General features: G+C 48.5%; 1 protein-coding gene across 2 annotated transcripts in view; it reads left to right on the forward strand.

Moving 5' to 3' along the window:
• The first annotated feature begins 8,017 nt into the window (after positions 1 to 8,017).
• Positions 8,018 to 19,491, forward strand: part of WIPI1 (WD repeat domain, phosphoinositide interacting 1) — a 29,132-nt gene continuing 17,658 nt past the window's right edge. For both annotated transcript variants that reach the window (XM_038757330.1, XM_038757331.1), the window contains exon 1: positions 8,018 to 8,197. In XM_038757330.1, coding sequence (XP_038613258.1) covers positions 8,142 to 8,197 — 56 coding nt within the window. In that variant the 5' untranslated portion in view covers positions 8,018 to 8,141. The remainder of the gene's footprint in view (positions 8,198 to 19,491) is intronic.

A 19,491-nucleotide genomic window follows, 5' to 3' on the forward strand; every position in this document is an offset into this window, starting at 1 on the left:
CGGAGGTCGTGGGTTCTAATCCCGGCTCCGCCGCTCGTCTGCTGGGTGACGTTAGGCAAGTCACTTGACTTCTCTGTGCCTCAGTTACCTCACCTGTAAAATGGGGAAGAAGACTGTGAGCCCCATGTGGGACAACCTGATTACCTTGCATCTACCCCAGAGCTTAGAACAGTGCTTGGCACATAGTAAGCGCTTAACAAATGCCGTTATTATCATTAAAAAGCCAAAAAAACCCTCTGCTTACAAAAATTGAACAATAGGCTTGTCGTCACTAGGGCGCACCATTTCCTAGCTGCTGCAGGAGGTTTATTCATCGCCTTTCTAGTGTATGGGGTTCTTGGCAAATATACTCAATTTATTAGGAAAAACCAACTCCTCCAAAAGAACTTACCCGCCCCACAGACATTTCCCTACCCCACAGGGAGGTTGTGGGGGATAGAATGAGATTTGGGAGGGGATGAAAGTGATTCGGAACTAGAGACTGCGCTCCCAACTCAAGGGAAAGAACAGGAAAGTTTGTGTGCTATGTGTAGCAACCTATATGCTGTCAGCCAGCCAATCGTAATAATAATAATGATGATGGTATTTGTTAAGCGCTTACTATGTGCCGAGAACTGTTCTAAGCCCTGGGATAGACGCAAGGTCATCAGGTTGTCCCACGTGGGACTCACTGTTCTAAGTACGTAGCAGAATATTGTTGATACTTGTGGGCAGGGAATGTGTCTGCTTATTGTTGTACTTTTCCCAGCACTTAGTACAGGGCTTGGTACACAGTAAGCGCTCGATAAGTATGATTGACTTACTAAGAATAATAATTGTGATCTTTGTTAAGTGCTTACTTTGTGGCAGACATTGTCCCGAGCCCCGGGGCGCGCACCGGGAAATCGGGTTGGACACGGTCCCTATCCCACCCGAGGCTCGCGGTCTTACTCCCCATTTGACAGATGTGGAAAGTGAGGTACGGAACAGTGAAGCGACTTGCCTGGGATCACACCGAGTTAGGGTCACGATGCAGGCAAGCGGCAGAGCCGGGATTGGAAGCCAGATTCTTCTGCTTCCCGGGCCAGCGGTCCATCCACTAGGTCACGCTGCTTCGGGCAGTTAAGTGTATCTACCGAGCGCTTACTGTGTGCAGAACGCTGTTCTGAGCACTGGGGAGGACGATCAAACAGACGCATTCCCTGCCCACGGGGAGCCTACAGTCCAAACGGGGAGAGGGACGCTGAAACGGATGACAGATGGGGGAGGCGGGCGATTCGGAGGATGCGGGCCGAAGTGTCGGGGGGCTGATATTCCCGCCTCTTCCTGAGCCTCTTTCTTCACTTGAGTTGCTCCTAGTTTTGCCGGATGTTTGAGAAGCAGGAGGTGATTTCCCGTGAGTCATTTTTAAATAGAGTGGGTTGCAGGAGAAGGAGGGGGTGGTATAGGGGTTCCTCCCGGAGTCCAATTATAGACTACTAGCACGAGAAGCAGCGCGGCCTAGTAGAAAGAGCCGGGGGCCGGGAGCCAGAGGACCTGGGTTCTAATCCCGGCCCCGCCACTCGTCATGTCGTGTGACCTTGGGTAAATCACTTCTCTGTGCCTCGGTGACCTCGTCTGTAAAGTGGGGGTTCAGATTGGGAGCCACGTGATGTGTGTCCCACCTGATTAGATTGTATCTACTCCAGAGCTTAGTACGGTACCTGGCGCGTAGGAAGCACTTAACAAATACCTTTAGAAAAATTAAGAAAGACTCGTAAAAAAAGTTCAAGGAAGCCGTTAGTGTGATTGCCCTTTGACCTTCAGTGGGGAGTTGGGCTGTACGTGGATGAGAGGAAAAGGAGTTTACGCCATCACATTTGCCCCCGAGAGGCATAGATCCGCTCGGCCCTCGTCTCCGGCCACGCGTTCGATCGTATTTATTGAGCGCCTGCTGTGTGCAGAGCACTGTCATGAGCGGCTGGGCCTCTGAAGCGGCCCCGGTTGCCAGAAAAATGGGGACGAGGGAAATGGCCCCCCGGGAAGGGAAGTGCGCATTGTGGGTACAGATGCTAAGCGAACTAAGTAGGGACAGATGCTAAGTGAAGACGTCGCTATGACTTCTTCCAATAAAGATGTTTGAATCCCACTACTTCCCGCGTTATACGCCCTTTTGTTCTCTGTGGAAGGAGTTTACCTGTTAAAGAGTTCCTCGAACTTACCGTTCCCTCTAAAAATAAGTATGACTGTTTGAGGAGGAGAAGGGCGCTTGGGATTTCTCCCTGAAAACAAACATAAGACTCGCCCTTCCTTGAAGAGGAAGGATGTTCGGACGGCAGCCTTCTCGCGGCCGCCGTTCCCCCTCGCTTCAAAGGCCGAAGGGAGTCTCACGTTGCAACGGGACCCTTTAATGTCCATAAAATTGCATCATCATTTACGGAAAGCCCGCTTCTTCCCTGACCCGACCCGGTGAATGAGCACGATTACGCGTCCGCCGCCGGAAAAAAGGAATCGGAAATCTCCCCGTCCGCCCGTCCCCTTGGCTTTCGTGCGGCTTTGTAAGGGGACCCCAAAATCGATCCATCCATCCGTCTGTGGTATTTATTGATCGCTTGCTGTGGGCGGAACACCGTCCTAAGCGCTTGGGAGAGTATGCCGCAACGGAATCGGTACGCGCGTTCCCTGCCCACGGCGAGCTTATGGCCTAGAGGGGCGCGTGAAAAGAAATTACGGCCACGGACACGAGTGCCGTGGGGCAGCGGGCAGACCGAATATCAGGTGCCCCGAAGGGTTGGAAAGTAGCACGTGGACAATGTGGGAGGGAGAGGGAGAAGGGGGGGATGAGGCCTTAGTCGGGAAAGGCCTCTGGAGGAGATGTGACATATTGTACATATTTGTTACTCTATTTATTTATTTATTTATTTTACTTGTACATATTTATTCTATTTATTTTATTTTTTTAGTATGTTTGGTTTTGTTCTCAGTCTCCCCCTTTTAGACTGTGAGCCCACTGTTGGGTAGGGACTGTCTCTAGATGTTGCCAACTTGTACTTCCCAAGCGCTTAGTACAGTGCTCTGCACACAGTAAGCGCTCACTAAATACGATTGATGATGATGATGATGATGATGATGTGACTCGAATCGGGCTTTGAAGGTGAAGAGAGGGGAGGTCTGTCAGCTACGAAGGGGGAGGGAGTTCCACTCCAGAAGCAGGATGTGCGGAAGGGGTCCGCGGCGAGGTAGGCGAGCTCGAGGTACGGACCCCCGGAGGTTTTGAAGATCCACGGGAAGGCTGATCGTCTCCGGTTCAAAAGGCGGTCGATTCGGATACGAAGTTAACTGTTTGCAAAACCCATCTATCAGTCGATCGGTGGGGTTTACCGAAGGCTTCGTTCGCGCAGACCCCCGTACCGAGCACCAAGGAGAGCGCGATGGGTCCGTCCGATTCGGTCCCTGCCCTCGAGTGCCTGACAGACACCTGACGTAAAGGTATCTTACGCAAAATACGGGGAAGCAGCGTGGCTCGGAGGAAAGAGCCCGGGCTTTGGAGTCGGAGGTCGTGGGTTCAAACCCCAGGTCCGCCAACTGTCAGCTGTGTGACTTTGGGCAAGTCACTCTACTTCTCTGTGCCTCAGTTACCTCGTCTGTCAAATGGGGATTAAGACTGTGAGCCCCCAACCTGATCACCTTGTAACCTCCCCAGCACTTAGAACAGTGCTTTGCACATAGTAAGCACTTAATAAATGCCATTATTATTATTATTATTAAAAGGCAAGTCACTCGTTTGGGTTTCATAAGAGTCCTATTTCTCTGTGATCGTTTTTAGTAGTCTTTTTTATGTGCATCTGAGCGTCTACCTCCCTGCCCCCTCTCTGAATCCTCACCTCAATCTGACCTCACCTCTCCCTGGCTGTCTGCTTTCGCCACCTTCCCAGCCCTTCCCTGCAAGTATCCATCAATCGGTCAGATCAGTGGTATTTAATTGAGCGCTTACTCGGCGCAGAGCACCGTACTGAGCGTCTGGGAGAGTCGTTCCCTGCCCACAGGGAGTTTAAGGTCCAGTGGGGTCCCGCCTTCAACTCACTTTTGAGTTTCCCCAAATTCGGGCGCCTCGCTTTCGGGCCGGGGTCGGGCTCGGCTCTCTCGACGGGGCCCTCTCATTTTCCGACAGCCCTGCGAGGATGCCCGTGCCGCTCCTCCCGTTGGGGCTGCGGCCCGGCTCGCCCCGGGCTCGGGCCGCCCGCCGGCCTCCAGAAATAGAAGCCGGAATTACCGGCCGGCGTCGCAAGGTCCTAACCGCAGTGTCCTGCTTCCCTCTCCAAAATAGAGTGCCGAGTCGGTGACTGATGGAGCAAATAGGAATTCCATCCTTCCCACTTTAAAGTGCTCGATCGTCTCTTCAGCCCCAACCTTTCCTTGCCGATCGCAGACCACGACCCAGCCCCCTCACCTGGCTCTTCCAACGCGGGCCTAAACGCCGTACCTCGGTCAATCAATCAATCAATCGTATTTATTGAGCGCTTACTGTGTGCAGAGCGCTGTACTAAGCACTTGGGAAGTACAAGTTGGCAACATATACAGTCCCTACCCAACAGTGGGCTCACAGTCTAAAAGGGGGAGACGGAGAACAAAACCAAACATACTAACAAAATAAAATAAATAGAATAGATAGGTACAAGTAAAATAAATAAATAAATCCATCCGTATTTATTGAGCGCTTACTGTGTGCAGAGCACTGTACTAAGCGCTTGGGAAGTACAAGTTGGCAACATCTAGAGACAGTCCCTACCCAACAGTGGGCTCCTAGTCTAAAAGGGGGAGACGGAGAACCAAACCAAACATACTAACAAAATAAAATAAATAGAATAGATATGTACAAGTAAAATAAATAAATAAATCCATCCGTCTCCCCGCCCGCGTCCTCCCTCTGGCCCAGAAGTCCCTCCCCCTTCGTATCTGACAGACATAATTATGTTATTTGTTAAGCGATTGTGAGCCCACTGTTGGGTAGCGACCGTCTCTATATGTTGCCAACTTGTACTTCCCAAGAGCTTAGTCCAGTGCTCTGCACACAGTAAGCGCTCAATAAATACAATTGAAAGAATGAATGAAAAGGTTAAAGGGCAAGTGTCACAGTCTTCTAGACTGTGAGCCCACTGTTTGGTAGGGACCGTCTCTGTATGTGGCCAACTTGTACTTCCCAAGCACTTAGTACAGTGCTCTGCACACAGTAAGTGCTCAATAAATACGATTGAATGAATGAATAAATTACTCTATTTTATTTGTACATATTTATTCTATTTATTTTATTTTGTTAATATGTTTTGTTTTGTTGTCTGTCTCCCCCTTCTAGACTGTGAGCCCACTGTTGGGTAGGGACCATCTCTATATGTTGCCAACTTGTACTTCCCAAGCACTTAGTCCAGTGCTCTGCACACAGTAAGCGCTCAATAAATACGATGGAGTGAATCAATGAATAAATTACTCTATTTTATTTGTACATATTTATTATATTTTTTTCATTTTGTTAATATGTTTTGTTTTGCTGTCTGTCTCTCCCTTCTAAACTGTGAGCCCGCTGTTGGGCAGGGACTGTCTCTATGTGCTGCCGACTTGTACTTCCCAAGCGCTTAGTCCAGTGCTCTGCACACAGTAAGTGCTCAATAAATATGATAGAAGGAATGAATGAATAAATTACTCTATTTTATTTGTACATCTTTATTCCATGTATTTTATTTTGTTACTATGTTTAGTTTTGTAGTCTGTCTCCCCCTTCTAGACTGTGAGCCCGCTGTTGGGTAGGGACCCTCTCTATATGTTGCCAACTTGGACTTCCCAAGCGCTTAGTACAGTGTTCTGCGCACAGTAAGCGCTCAATAAATATGATGAAATGAATGAATGAATAAATTACTCTATTTTATTTGTACGTATTCTATCTATTTTAGTTTGTTAATATGTTTTGCTGTCTGTCTCTCCCTTCTAGACTGTGAGCCCGCTGTTGGGTAGGGACTGTCTCTATGTGCTGCCGACTTGTACTTCCCAAGCACTTAGTCCAGTGCTCTGCACACAGTAAGTGCTCAATAAATATGATTGAAAGAATGAATGAATTACTCTATTTTATTTGTACATCTTTATTCTATGTATTTTATTTTGTGACTATGTTTTGTTTTGTTGTCTGTCTCCCCCTTTTAGACTGTGAGCCCGCTGTTGGGTAGGGGCCGTCTCTATATGTTGCCAACTTGGACTTCCCAAGAGCTTAGTACAGTGCTCTGCACACAGTAAGCGCTCAATAAATACGATGGAGTGAATGAATGAATAAATTACTCTATTTGTACATCTTTATTCTATTTATTTAGTTAATATGTTTTGTTTTGTTTGTCTCCCCCTTCTAGACTGTGAGCCCGCTGTTAGGGTAGGGACCGTCTCTAGATGTTGCCAACTTGTACTTCCCAAGCGTTTAGTCCAGCGCTTCGCACACAGTACGCGCTCAATAAATATGATTGATTGATTGATTGTACACTGTGAGCCCACTGTTGGGTAGGGGCCGTCTCTATATGTTGCCAACTTGTACTTCCCAAGTGCTTAGTCCAGCGCTCTGCGCACAGTAAGCGCTCAATAAATACGAGGGAATGAATGAATGAATAAATTACTCTATTTTATTTGTACATCTTTATTCTATTTATTTTATTTTGTTACTATGTTTTGTAGTCTGTCTCCCCCTTCTAGACTGTGAGCCTGCTGTTCGGTAGGGCCCGTCTCTCTATGTTGCCAACTTGTACTTTCCCAGCGCTTCGTCCAGCGCTCTGCGCACAGTAAGCGCTCAATAAATACGATGGAGTGAATGAATGAATAAATTACTCTATTTGTACATCTTTATTCTATTTATTTAGTTAATATGTTTGGTTTTGTTTGTCTCCCCCTTCTAGACAGTGAGCCCGCTGTTGGGTAGGGCCCGTCTCTAGATGTTGCCAAGTTGGACTTCCCAAGCGTTTAGTCCAGCGCTTTGCACACAGTATGCGCTCAATAAATATGATTGATTGATTGTAGACTGTGAGCCCACTGTTGGGTAGGGGCCGTCTGTATATGTTGCCAACTTGAACTTCCCAAGTGCTTAGTCCAGCGCTCTGCACACACTAAGCGCTCAATAAATACGATGGAATGAATGAATGAATAAATTACTCTATGTTATTTGTACATATTTATTGTATTTATTTTATTTTGTTACTATGTGTTGTTTTGTTGTCTTTCTCCCCCTTCTAGACTGTGAGCCCGCTGTTGGGTAGGGACCCTCTCTACATGTTGCCGACTTGTACTATCTGAAGCGCTTAGTCCAGTGCTCTGCGCACAGTAAGCGCTCAATACATACGATGGAGTGAATGAATGAATGTCACCCTATTTTATTTGTACATATTTATTCTATCTATTTTACTTTGTTAATATGTTTTGTTGTCTGTCTCCCCCTTCTAGACTCTGAGCCCACTGTTGGGTAGGGCCCGTCTCTCTATGTTGCCAACTGGTACTTTCCCAGCGCTTAGTCCAGCGCTCTGCACACAGTAAGCGCTCAATAAATACGATGGAGTGAATGAATGAATAAATTACTCTATTTGTACATCTTTATTCTATTTATTTAGTTCATATGTTTGGCTTTGTTCGTCTCCCCCTTCTAGACTGTGAGCCCGCTGTTGGGTAGGGCCCGTCTCTAGATGTTGCCAACTTGGACTTCCCAAGCGCTTAGTCCAGTGCTCTGCCCATAGGAAGCGCTCAATAAATACGACTGATTGATTGATTGATTGATTGATTGATAAATATGACTGAATGAAGGGGTGAGGCATTCGGCTTCCCCTCCCCCGAGCAGGCCCGGGCGCTGACGAGAGCAGCCGGGGTCACGTGGGCGGAGGGGGGCCGCCCTCTCCGATTGGCTGGGAGCGCGGGGGGTCCCGCCCACCGGGGGGAGCCGGCCAATGGCGGGCGACGTCGGCGCGGGCGTGCGTGCGTGCGTGAGTGCGGGCGGGGCCGCCCCGGCGGCGCGAGGGCGGCCGTTGAGGGTGGGGGCGGGGCCGGGCCGCCCCACCTGAGGAGAGCCCGTCGCGGCCTGTCGCCACCCCCGTCCCCCCTGTCGCGACAGCCCCCCGACATCGCCCCCGACGACCCCCCGACATCCCCTCGACGACCCCCCGACAGTTATGGAGGCGGCGGAAGCCCCCGCGCTCAGCTGCTTCTCCTTCAACCAGGACTGCACGTAAGGCCCGCCCCCCGCCCTACGTGGCGTCGTCCCCCCATTGGGAGGGGCAGCTTAGCAATCAATCAATCAATCAATTGTATTTATTGAGCATTCACTGGGTGCGGAGCACTGCACGAAGCGCTTGGGAAGTACAAGTTGGCAACATCTAGAGACAGTCCCTACCCAACAGTGGGCTCGCAGTCTAGAAGGGGGAGACAGACAACAATCAATCAATCAATCAATCGTATTTATTGAGCGCTTCCTGGGTGCAGAGCACTGGACTAAGCGCTTGGGAAGTGCAAGTTGGCAGCATAGAGAGACGGTCCCTACCCAACAGTGGGCTCGCAGTCTAGAAGGGGGAGACAGACAACAATCAATCAATCAATCAATCGTATTTATTGAGCGCTTACTGTGTGCAGAGCACTGGACTAAGCGCTTGGGAAGTCCAAGTTGGCAGCATAGAGAGACGGGCCCTACCCAGCAGTGGGCTCGCAGTCTAGAAGGGGGAGACAGACAACAATCAATCAATCAATCAATCGTATTTATTGAGCGCTTACTGTGTGCAGAGCACTGGAATAAGCGCTTGGGAAGTACAAGTTGGCAGCATAGAGAGACGGGCCCTACCCAACAGTGGGCTCGCAGTCTAGAAGGGGGAGACAGAACAATCAATCAATTATATTTATTGAGCACTTACTTTGTGTGGAGCACTGTACGAAGTGCTTGGGAAGTCCAAGTTGGCAGCATAGAGAGATGGTCCCTACCAAGCAGTGGACTCACAGTCTAGAAGGGGGAGACAGAACAATCAATCAATCGTATTTATTCCCTGCTTACTGTGTACAGAGCACTGGACTAAGCGCTTGGGAAGTCCAAGTTGGCAGCATAGAGAGACGGTCCCTACCCAGCAGTGGGCTCGCAGTCTAGAAGGGGGAGACAGAGAACAATCAATCAATCAATCAATCAATCAATCAATCGTATTTATTGAGCGCTTACTGTGTGCAGAGCACTGGACTAAGTGCTTGGGAAGTGCAAGTTGGCAGCATAGAGAGACGGTCCCTACCCAACAGTGGGCTCACAGTCTAGAAGGGGGAGACAGACAACAATCAATCAATCAAGCAATCGTATTTATTGAGCGCTTACTGTGTGCAGAGCACTGGAATAAGCGCTTGGGAAGTCCAAGTTGGCAGCATATAGAGACGGTCCCTACCCAGCAGTGGGCTCGCAGTCTAGAAGGGGGAGACGGAACAATCAATCAATTGTATTTATTGAGCGCTTACTGTGTGCAGAGCACTGTACTAAGCGCTTGGGAAGTACAAGTTGGCAGCATAGAGAGACGGTCCCTACCCAGCAGTGGACTCACAGTCTAGAAGGGGGAGACAGAACAGTCAATCAATCAATCATATTTATTGAGCGATTACTGTGTGTGGAGCACTGGACTAAGCGCTTGGGAAGTCAATCAATCAATCGTACTTACTGAGCGCTTACTGTGTGCAGAGCACTGGACTAAGCGCTTGGGAAGTCCAAGTTGGCAGCATAGAGGGACGGGCACCACCCAACAGCGGGTTTGCAGTCTAGAAGGGGGAGACAGAACAGTCAATCAGTCAATCAATCATATTTATTGAGCGCTTACTGTGTGCAGAGCACTGGCCTAAGCGATTGGGAAGTCCAGGTTGGCAGCATAGAGAGACCGTCCTTACCCAACAGCAGGCTCACAGTCCAGAAGGGGTAGACAGAGCAATCAATCAGTTGTATTTATTGGGCGCTTACTGTGTGCAGAGCACTGGACTAAGCGCTTGGGAAGTCCAAGTTGGCAGCATAGAGAGACGGTCCCTACCCCACAGTGGGCTCGCAGTCTAGAAGGGGGAGACAGAACAATCAGTCAGTTGTATTTATTGAGTACTTACTGGGTGCAGAGGACTGTACTAAGCGCTTGGGAAGTACAAGTTGGCAGCATAGAGAGATGGTCCCTACCCAGCAGTGGACTCACAGTCTAGAAGGGGGAGACAGAACAATCAATCAATCGTATTTATTGGGCGCTTACTGTGTGCAGAGCACTGGACTAAGCACTTGGGAAGTCCAAGTTGGCAGCTTAGAGAGACGGGCCCTACCCAACAGCGGGCTCGCAGTCTAGAAGGGGGAGACAGACAACAATCAATCAATCAATTGTATTTATTGAGCACTTACTGTGTGCAGAGCACTGGACTAAGCGCTTGGGAAGTCCAAGTTGGCAGCATATAGAGACGGTCCCTACCCAAAAGTGGGCTCACCGTCTAGAAGGGGGAGACAGACAACAAAACAAAACATATTAACAAAATAGAATAGATATGTACAAGTAAAATAAATAGAGTAATAAATATGTACAAACATATATACATGTATACAGATGCTGCGGGGGAGGTAAGGAGGTATGTCGTGACACACGCTGTCCCCGGTCCCCCCACCCCCAACTCATTCATTCATTCAATCGTATTTATGGAGTGCTTACTGTGTGCAGAGCACTGTACTAAGCGCTTGGGAGAACAAGTTGGCAACATATACAGATGGCCCCTACCCAACAGTGGGCTCACCAACTCCCTGGAGCCAACTTGTCCCCCCCCGCCCCAGTGGTCTCCCCAGAAGAGTTATGTCACGATAATAATAATAATAATAATGTTGGTATTTGTTAAGCGCTTACTATGTGCCAAGCACTGTTCTAAGCACTGGCACTGTTGGGTAGGGACCGTCTCTATATGTTGCCAAATTGTACTTCCCAAGCGCTTAGTACAGTGCTCTATACACAGTAAATGCTCAATAAATACGATTGATTGGCACTGTCCTAAGCGCTGATAAGGGGACAAACCCTTAGTACAGCGCTCTGCACACAGTAAGCGCTCAATAGATTGAATAATAATAATGGTATATGTTAAGTGCCTACTATGTGCCAAGCACCATTCTAAGCACTGAGGGGAGATATAGGGTGCTCAGGGTGTCTAATAATGGTATATGTTAAGTGCTTACTATGTGCCAAGCACCATTCTAAGCGCTGAGGGGAGATACAGGGTGATCAGGTTGTCTAATAATGGTATGTGTTAAGCGCTTACTATGTGCCAAGCACCGTTCTAAGCACTGAGGGGAGATACAGGGTGATCAGGGTGTCTAAGAATGTTAAGCGCTTACTGTGTGCCAAGCACCGTTCTAAGCGCTGAGGGGAGATACAGGGTGATCAGGTTGTCCCACGGGCGGCTCACACTTTTACTAGTAATAATAATAGTGGCATTTATTAGGTGCTGCCTATGTGCAAAGCACCGTTCTAAGCGCTGAGGGGAGATACAGGGTGATCAGCTTGTCTAATAATGGTATATTTTGAGTGCTTACTGTGTGCCAAGCACCATTCTAAGGACAGTTCTGAGCGCCGAGGGGGGAGATACAGGGTGGTCAGGTTGTCTAATAATGGTATATGTTAAGCGCTTACTGTGTGCCAAGCACCGTTCTAAGCACTGAGGGGAGATACAGGGTGATCAGGTTGTCTAATAATGGTATATGTTAAGTACTTACTGTGTGCCAAGCACCGTTCTGAGTGCCGAGGGGGGAGATACAGGGTGATCAGGTTGTCTAATAATGGTATATGTTAAGCGCTTACTGTGTGCCAAGCACCGTTCTAAGCGCCGAGGGGAGGTACCAGGTGATCAGGTTGTCTGATAATGGTATATGTTATGCGCTTACTGTGTGCCAAGCATCGTTCTAAGCACTGAGGGGAGATACAGGGTGATCAGATTGTCTAATAATGGTATATGTTAAGTGCTTACTATGTGCCAAACACCGTTCTAAGCATTGAGGGGAGATACAGGGTGATCAGGTTGTCTAATAATGGTATATGTTAAGCGCTTACTGTGTGCCAAGCACCGTTCTAAGCGCTGAGGGGAGATACAGGGTGATCAGGTTGTCTAATAATGGTATATGTTAAGCGCTTACTGTGTGCCAAGCACCGTTCTAAGCGCCGAGGGGAGATACAGGGTGATCAGGTTGTCTGATAATGGTATATGTTAAGCGCTTACTATGTGCCAAGCACCGTTCTAAGCGCCAAGGGGAGAAACAGGGTGATCAGCTTGTCTAATAATGGTATATGTTAAGCGCTTACTGTGTGCCAAGCACCGTTCTAAGCGCTGAAGGGAGATACAGGGTGATCAGGTTGTCTAATAATGGTATATGTTAAGCGCTTACTATGTTCCAAGCACTGTTCTAAGCCCTGAGGGGAGATACAGGGTGATCAGCTTGTCCCGAGGGTGGCTCACACTTTTACTAGTAAGAATAATAGTGGTATTTATTATGTGCTGCCTAGGTGCAAAGCACCGTTCTAAGCGCTGAGGGGAGATACAGGATGATCAGGTTGTCTAATAATGGTATATATTAAGTGCTTACTATGTGCCAAGCACCATTCTAAGCTCCAAGGGGAGATACAGGGTGATCAGGTTGTCTAATAATGGTATATGTTAAGCGCTTACTATGTGCCCAGCACCGTTCTAAGCGCTGAGGGGAGATACAGGGTGATCAGGTTGTCTAATAATGGTATATGTTAAGCGCTTACTATGTACCAAGCACTGTTCTAAGCCCTGAGGGGAGATACAGGGTGATCAGCTTGTCCCAAGGGTGGCTCACACTTTTACTAGTAAGAATAATAGTGGCATTTATTAGGCGCTGCCTATGTGCAAAGCACCATTCTAAGCACTGAGGGGAGATTTAGGGTGATCAGGTTGTCTAATAATGGTATATATTAAGCGCTTACTGTGTGCCAAGCACCGTTCTAAGCGCTGAGGGGAGATACAGGGTGATCAGGTTGTCTAGTAATGGTATATGTCAAGCGCTTACTGTGTGCCCAGCACCGTTCTAAGCGCTGAGGGGAGATACAGGTGATCAGGTTGTCTAATAATGGTATATGTTCAGTGCTTACTATGTGCCAAGCACCGTTCTAAGCGCCGAGGGCAGATACAGGGTGATCAGGTTGTCTAATAATGGTATATGTTAAGCGCTTACTGTGTCTAGCACCGTTCTAAGCGCTGAGGGGAGATACAGGGTGATCAGGTTATCTAATAATGGTATATGTTAAGCGCTGACTGTGTGCCAAGCACCATTCTAAGCACTAAAGGGAGATACAGGGTGATCAGGTTGTCTAATAATGGTATATGTTAAGCGCTTACTGTGTGCCAAGCACTGTTCTAAGCGCCGAGGGGAGGTACAGGGTGATCAGGTTGTCTAATAATGGTATATGTTAAGTGCTTACTGTGTGCCCAGCACCGTTCCAAGCTCCAAGGGGAGATACAGGGTGATCAGGTTGTCTAATAATGGTATATGTTAAGCGCTTACTGTGTGCCCAGCACCATTCTAAGCGCTGAGGGGAGATACAGGGTGATCAGGTTGTCTAATAATGGTATATGTTTAGCGCTTACTATGTGCCAAGCACTGTTCTAAGTGCCGAGGGGAGACACAGGGTGATCAGGTTGTCTAATAATGGTACATGTTAAGCGCTTACTGTGTGCCAAGCAGCGTTCTAAGTGCCGAGGGGAGGTACAGGGTGATCAGGTTGTCTAATAATGGTATATGTTAAATGCTACTGTATGCCAAGCACCGTTCTAAGCGCTGAGGGGAGATACAGGGTGATCAGGTTGTCTAATAATGGTGGATGTTAAGCGCTTACTGTGTGCCAAGCACCGTTCTAAGCGCTGAGGGGAGATACAGGGTGATCAGGTTGTCTAATAATGCTATATGTTAAGCGCTTACTATGTGCCAAACACCGTTCTAAGCATTGAGGGGAGGTACAGGGTGATCAGGTTGTCTAATAATGGTATATGTTAAGCGCTTACTATGTGCCAAGCACCGTTGTAAGCGCTGAGGGGAGATAGAGGGTGATCAGGTTGTCTAATAATGGTATATAGTAAGCGCTTACTATGTGCCAAGCACCGTTCTAAGCGTCGAGGGGAGATACAGGGTGATCAGGTTGTCTAATAATGGTATATGTTAAGTGCTTACTGTGTTCCCAGCACCATTCTAAGCGCCGAGGGGAGATACAGGGTGATCAGGTTGTCTAATAATGGTATATGTTAAGCGCTTACTATGTGCCCAGCACCATTGTAACCGCTGAGGGGAGATACAGAGTAATCAGGTTGTCTAATAATGGTATATGTTAAGCACTTACTCTGTGCCCAGCACTGTTCTAAGTGCCGAGGGGAGGTACAGGGTGATCAGGTTGTCTAATAATGGTATATGTTAAGCGCTTACTGTGTGCCAAACACCGTTCTAAGCGCTGAGGGAAGATACAGGGTGATCAGGTTGTCTAATCATGGTGTATGTTAAGTGCTTAGTGTGTGCCAAGCACCGTTCTAAGCGCTGTGGGGAGATACAGGGTGATCAGGTTGTCTAATGATGCTATATGTTAAGCGCTTACTATGTGCCCAGCACCGTTCTAAGCGCTGAGGGGAGATACAGGGTGATCAGGTTGTCTAATAAAGGTATATGTTAAGCACTTCCTGTGTGCCAAGCACCGTTCTAAGGACCGTTCTAAGTGCCAAGGGGGGAGATACAGGGTGATCAGGTTGTCTACTAATGCTATATGTTAAGCGCTTACTGTGTGCCAAGCACCGTTCTAAGCACTGAGAGGAGATACAGGGGAATCAGTTTGTCTAATAATGGTATATGTTAAGCGTTTACTATGTGCCAAGCACCGTTCTAAGCGCTGAGGGGAGATACAGGGTGATCAGGTTGTCTAATAATGGTATATGTTAAGCGTTTACTATGTGCCATGCACCGTTCTAAACCCTGAGGGGAGATACAGGGTGATCAGCTTGTCCCACGGGCGGCTTACAGTTTTACTAGTAATAATAATAGTGGCATTTATTAGGCGCTGCCTATGTGCAAAGCACCGTTCTAAGCACTGAGGGGAGATACAGGGTGATCAGCTTGTCTAATAATGGTATATGTTAAGCGCTTACTGTGTGCCAAGCACCGTGGTGAGTGCTGAGGGGAGATACAGGGTGATCAGGTTGTCTAATAATTGTATATGTTAAGCGCTTATTATGTGCCCAGCACCGTTGTAAGCGCTGAGGGGAGATACAGGGTGATCAGGTTGTCTAATAATGGTATATGTTAAGCGCTTATTGTGTGCCAAGCACCATTCTAAGCACCGAGGGGAGATACAGGGTGATCAGGTTGTCTAATAATGGTATATGTTAAGCGCTTACTGTGTGTCTAGCACCGTTCTAAGCACCGACTGGAGGTACTGGGTAATCAGGTTGTCTAATAATGGTATATGTTAAGCGCTTATCATGTGCCCAGCACCGTTGTAAGCGCTGAGGGGAGGTACTGGGTAATCAGGTTGTCTAATAATGGTATATGTTAAGTGCTCACTGTGTGCCAAGCACCGTTCTAAGCGCTGAGCGGAGATACAGGGTGATCAGGTTGTCTAATAATGGTGTATGTGAAGCGCTTACTGTGTGCCAAGCACCGTTCTAAGTGCTGAGGGGAGATACAGGGTAATCAGGTTATCTAATAATGGTATATGTTAAGTGCTGACTATGTGCCAAGCACCACTCTAAGCGCTAAAGGGAGATTCAGGGTGATCAGGTTGTCTAATAGTGGTGGATGTTAAGCGCTTATTGTGTGCCAAACACCGTTCTAAGCGCCGAGGGAGATACAGGGTGATCAGGTTGTCTAATAATGATATATGTTAAGCGCTTACTGTGTGTCAAGCACCGTTCTAAGTACCGAGGGGAGGTACTGGGTGATCAGGTTGTCTAATAATGGTATATGTTAAGCGCTTACTATGTGCCAAGCACTGTTCTAAGCGCTGAGGGGAGATACAGGGTGATCAGGTTGTCCCACGGGCGGCTAACACTTTTACTAGTAATAATAATAGTGGCATTTATGAGGCGCTGCCTACGTGCAAAGCAACGTTCTAAGCGCTGAGGGGAGATACAGGGTGATCAGGTTGTCTAATAATGGTGTATGTTAAGCGCTTACAATGTGCCAAGCAGTGTTCTAAGCGCTGAGGGGAGATACAGGGTGATCAGCTTGTCCCACGGGCAGCTCACACTTTTTCTAGTAATAATAATATTGGCATTTATTAGGCGCTGCCTATGTGCAAAGCACCATTGTAAGCATTGAGGGGAGATACAGGGTAATCAGGTTGTCTAGTAATGGTATATGTTAAGCGCTTAGTGTGTGCGAAGCACTGTTCTAAGCGCTGAGGGGAGATACAGGGTGATCAGGTTGTCTAATAATGGTATATGTTAAGCGCTTACTATGTGCCCAGCACCGTTCTAAGTGCTGAGGGGAGATACAGGGTGATCAGGTTGTCTAATAATGGTATATGTTAAGCACTTACTGTGTGCCAAGCACCGTTCTAAGCGCCGAGGGGAGATACAGGGTGATCAGGTTGTCTAATAATGGTATATGTTAAGCGCTTTCTGTGTGCCAAGCACCGTTCTAAGCGCCGAGGGGAGATACAGGGTGATCAGGTTGTCTAATAATGGTATATGTTAAGCGCTTACTATGTGCCAAGCACTGTTCTAAGCCCTGAGGGGAGATACAGGTGATCAGCTTGTCCCACGGGTGGCTCACACTTTTACTAGTAAAAATAATAGTGGCATTTATTAGGCGCTGCCTATGTGCCAAGCACCGTTCTAAGCACTGAGGGGAGATATGGGGTGATCAGGTTGTCTAATAATGGTATATATTAAGCGCTTACTGTGTGCCAAGCACCGTTCTAAGCGCCGAGGGGAGTTACAGAGTTATCAGGTTGTCTAATAATGGTATATGTTAAGTGCTTACTATGTGCCAAGCACCGTTGTAAGCGCCAAGGGGAGGTACAGGGTGATCAGGTTGTCTAATAATGGTATATGTTAAGCGCTTACTGTGTGCCAAGCACCGTTCTAAGCGCTGAGGGGAGATACAGGGTGAGCAGGTTGTCTAATAATGGTATATGTTAAGCGCTTACTGTGTGCCAAGCACCGTTCTAAGCGCCGAGGGGAGATATAGGGTGATCAGGTTGTCCAATAATGGTATATGTTAAGCGCTTACTGTGTGCCAAGCACCGTCCTAAGCGCTGAGGGGAGATACAGGGTGATCAGGTTGTCTAATAATGGTATATGTTAAGCGCTTACTGTGTGCCCAGTGCTGTTCTAAGCACTGAGGGGAGATACAGGTGATCAGTTTGTCTAATAACGGTATATGTTAAGCGCTTACTGTGTGCCAAGCACCGTTCTTAGCGCTGAGAGGAGATACAGGGTGATCAGGTTGTCTAATAATGGTATGTGTTCAGTGCTTACTATATGCCAAGCACCGTTCTAAGCGCTGAGGGGAGATACAGGGTGATCAGGTTGTCCCACGGGTGGCTCACACTTTTACTAATAATAATAATGATGGCATTTATTAGGCACTGTCCATGTGAAAAGCACTGTTCTAAGCGCTGGGGAGGTTACAAGGTGATCAGGTTGTCCCACGGGGCGGCTCACGGTCTGAATCACCATTTGACAGATGAGGGCACTGAGGCCCAGAGCAGTAAAGCGACTTGCCCAAAGGCACACAGCTTACAGTTGGAGGAGGAGGGATTAGAAGCCACGTCCTCTGACTCCCAAGTCCCTGCTCTTTCCACTGAGCCACGCTGCTTCTCTACAGTGCAGTAGAGTATGGTGCTCTGCACACCGTAAGTGCTCAATAAATGCGACTGAATGAATGATAAGGGGAGGGTCGTGATGAACCCCTTACCCACCCGCCCCGTGCCCCTCCATCCCCACATTCCCGGGCTGCTTCTTCCGAGGAGCCCGCGACTCAATCGGAGGGGAAGGGCGAAGGGTCCGGAGAGCGAGATGGGGGAGCGGGGAGCCAGAGGGGTAAACTGTGGCAAGCCCCATCTGGTTGTGGCCGCGGGATCCGGCGTGGCGTGACCCTCCACCCCATTCCGTATGACCCAGTGTGTCCTCCTCATCATTATGGTATTTGCTGAGCACCGCTTATCCGCCTGCCTAGTGGAGACGTGGCAGCCGGGCTGGGGCCTGGACAAAAAGCGAGTCGACTGTCGCTTAGGCTTCCGTCGGACAGTCGACCGGTCAAGCGGGGGGGATTGATTGAGTGCCGGCTTTGTGCAGAGCGCTGCCGTATTAAGCGTCGGAGGGAGTCCAGTACAAGAGGCTTAGCAGAAAAGTCCCCTGCCCGTAATGAGTTTACTCGCCAGCTCAGTCCTGGTGCCGGAGTCCGGGATGGCCTCGTCCCCGCCCGGGCCGTCCCCGTCGCTCCTTCCAGGCCCGAGTCCTCTGGGATCCCCATCGGAGCGACGAGGCTTCCCTCCCCCCGCCCCACTCCTCCCGCCCCGAGACAAGCGCTTAGTACAGTGCTCCACACACAGTAAGCGCTCAATAAATACGATTGATTGATTGAGACACGTCAGACCCAGGGGCCCTCGACGTAGCATTTGACAAGGAGTCGTTCTGGTTTCTAAGTTTCTCCACCGTTGGTATTTGCCGAGCGCTTAGGCGTTCCGCGCGTAGACCGCTTGTACTGAACGCTTGGGAGAAGACCAGTGGAATGGAGTCAGTAATAGTCACGAAAATAATGAAGGTATTTGTTGAGCGCTTACTGCGTGTCGGGCACCGTCCTAAGGGCTGGGGTAGATATAAGGTAATCGGGTTGGACACGGTCCCCTTCCCACAGGGGGCTTACAGATGAGGGAATCAAGGCATAGGGACTAATAATACTAATTATAATGACAGTGGCGTTTGTTTAGCCTTGCCTATGTATTTTATCTATTGATTTTTAATTGTTCATATTTACTGTATTGATTTTATCACCGATGCACGTTCAGCTGTAACTCTGTTCCTTCGGGTGGTATTGACACCCGTCTACTTGTTTTGTTGTCCGTCTCCCCCAGATAGGCCGTGAGCCCATTGTCGGGTAAGGACCGTCTCTGTATGTTGCCGATCTGTACTTCCCAAGCGCTTAGTACCGCACTCTGCACGCAGTAAGCGCTCGGTAAACACGATTGAATGAATGAACTTATATGCAAAGCGCCGTTCTAAGCGGTGGGGGGATGCAAGGGTTGTCCCAGAGTGTGCTCACAGTCTTAATCCCCATTTGACAGATGAGGGAACTCAGGCCCGAGATGTGAAGTGACTTGCCCCAGGTCAGTCGCCGGACAAGTGGCGGAGCCGGGATTAGACCACCTAACTCTCAGGACATTCATTCAGTGCTATTTATGGAGCATTTACTGTGTGCAGAGCACTGTACTAAGCGCTTGGCACTGTACTAAGGCCATTCTGCTTCTGCCCTGGAGGAGTTTGTCTTTCAAATAC

Source organism: Tachyglossus aculeatus, chromosome 15, assembly GCF_015852505.1.
Source record: "Tachyglossus aculeatus isolate mTacAcu1 chromosome 15, mTacAcu1.pri, whole genome shotgun sequence".
In the NCBI taxonomy this organism is placed as follows: domain Eukaryota; kingdom Metazoa; phylum Chordata; class Mammalia; order Monotremata; family Tachyglossidae; genus Tachyglossus; species Tachyglossus aculeatus.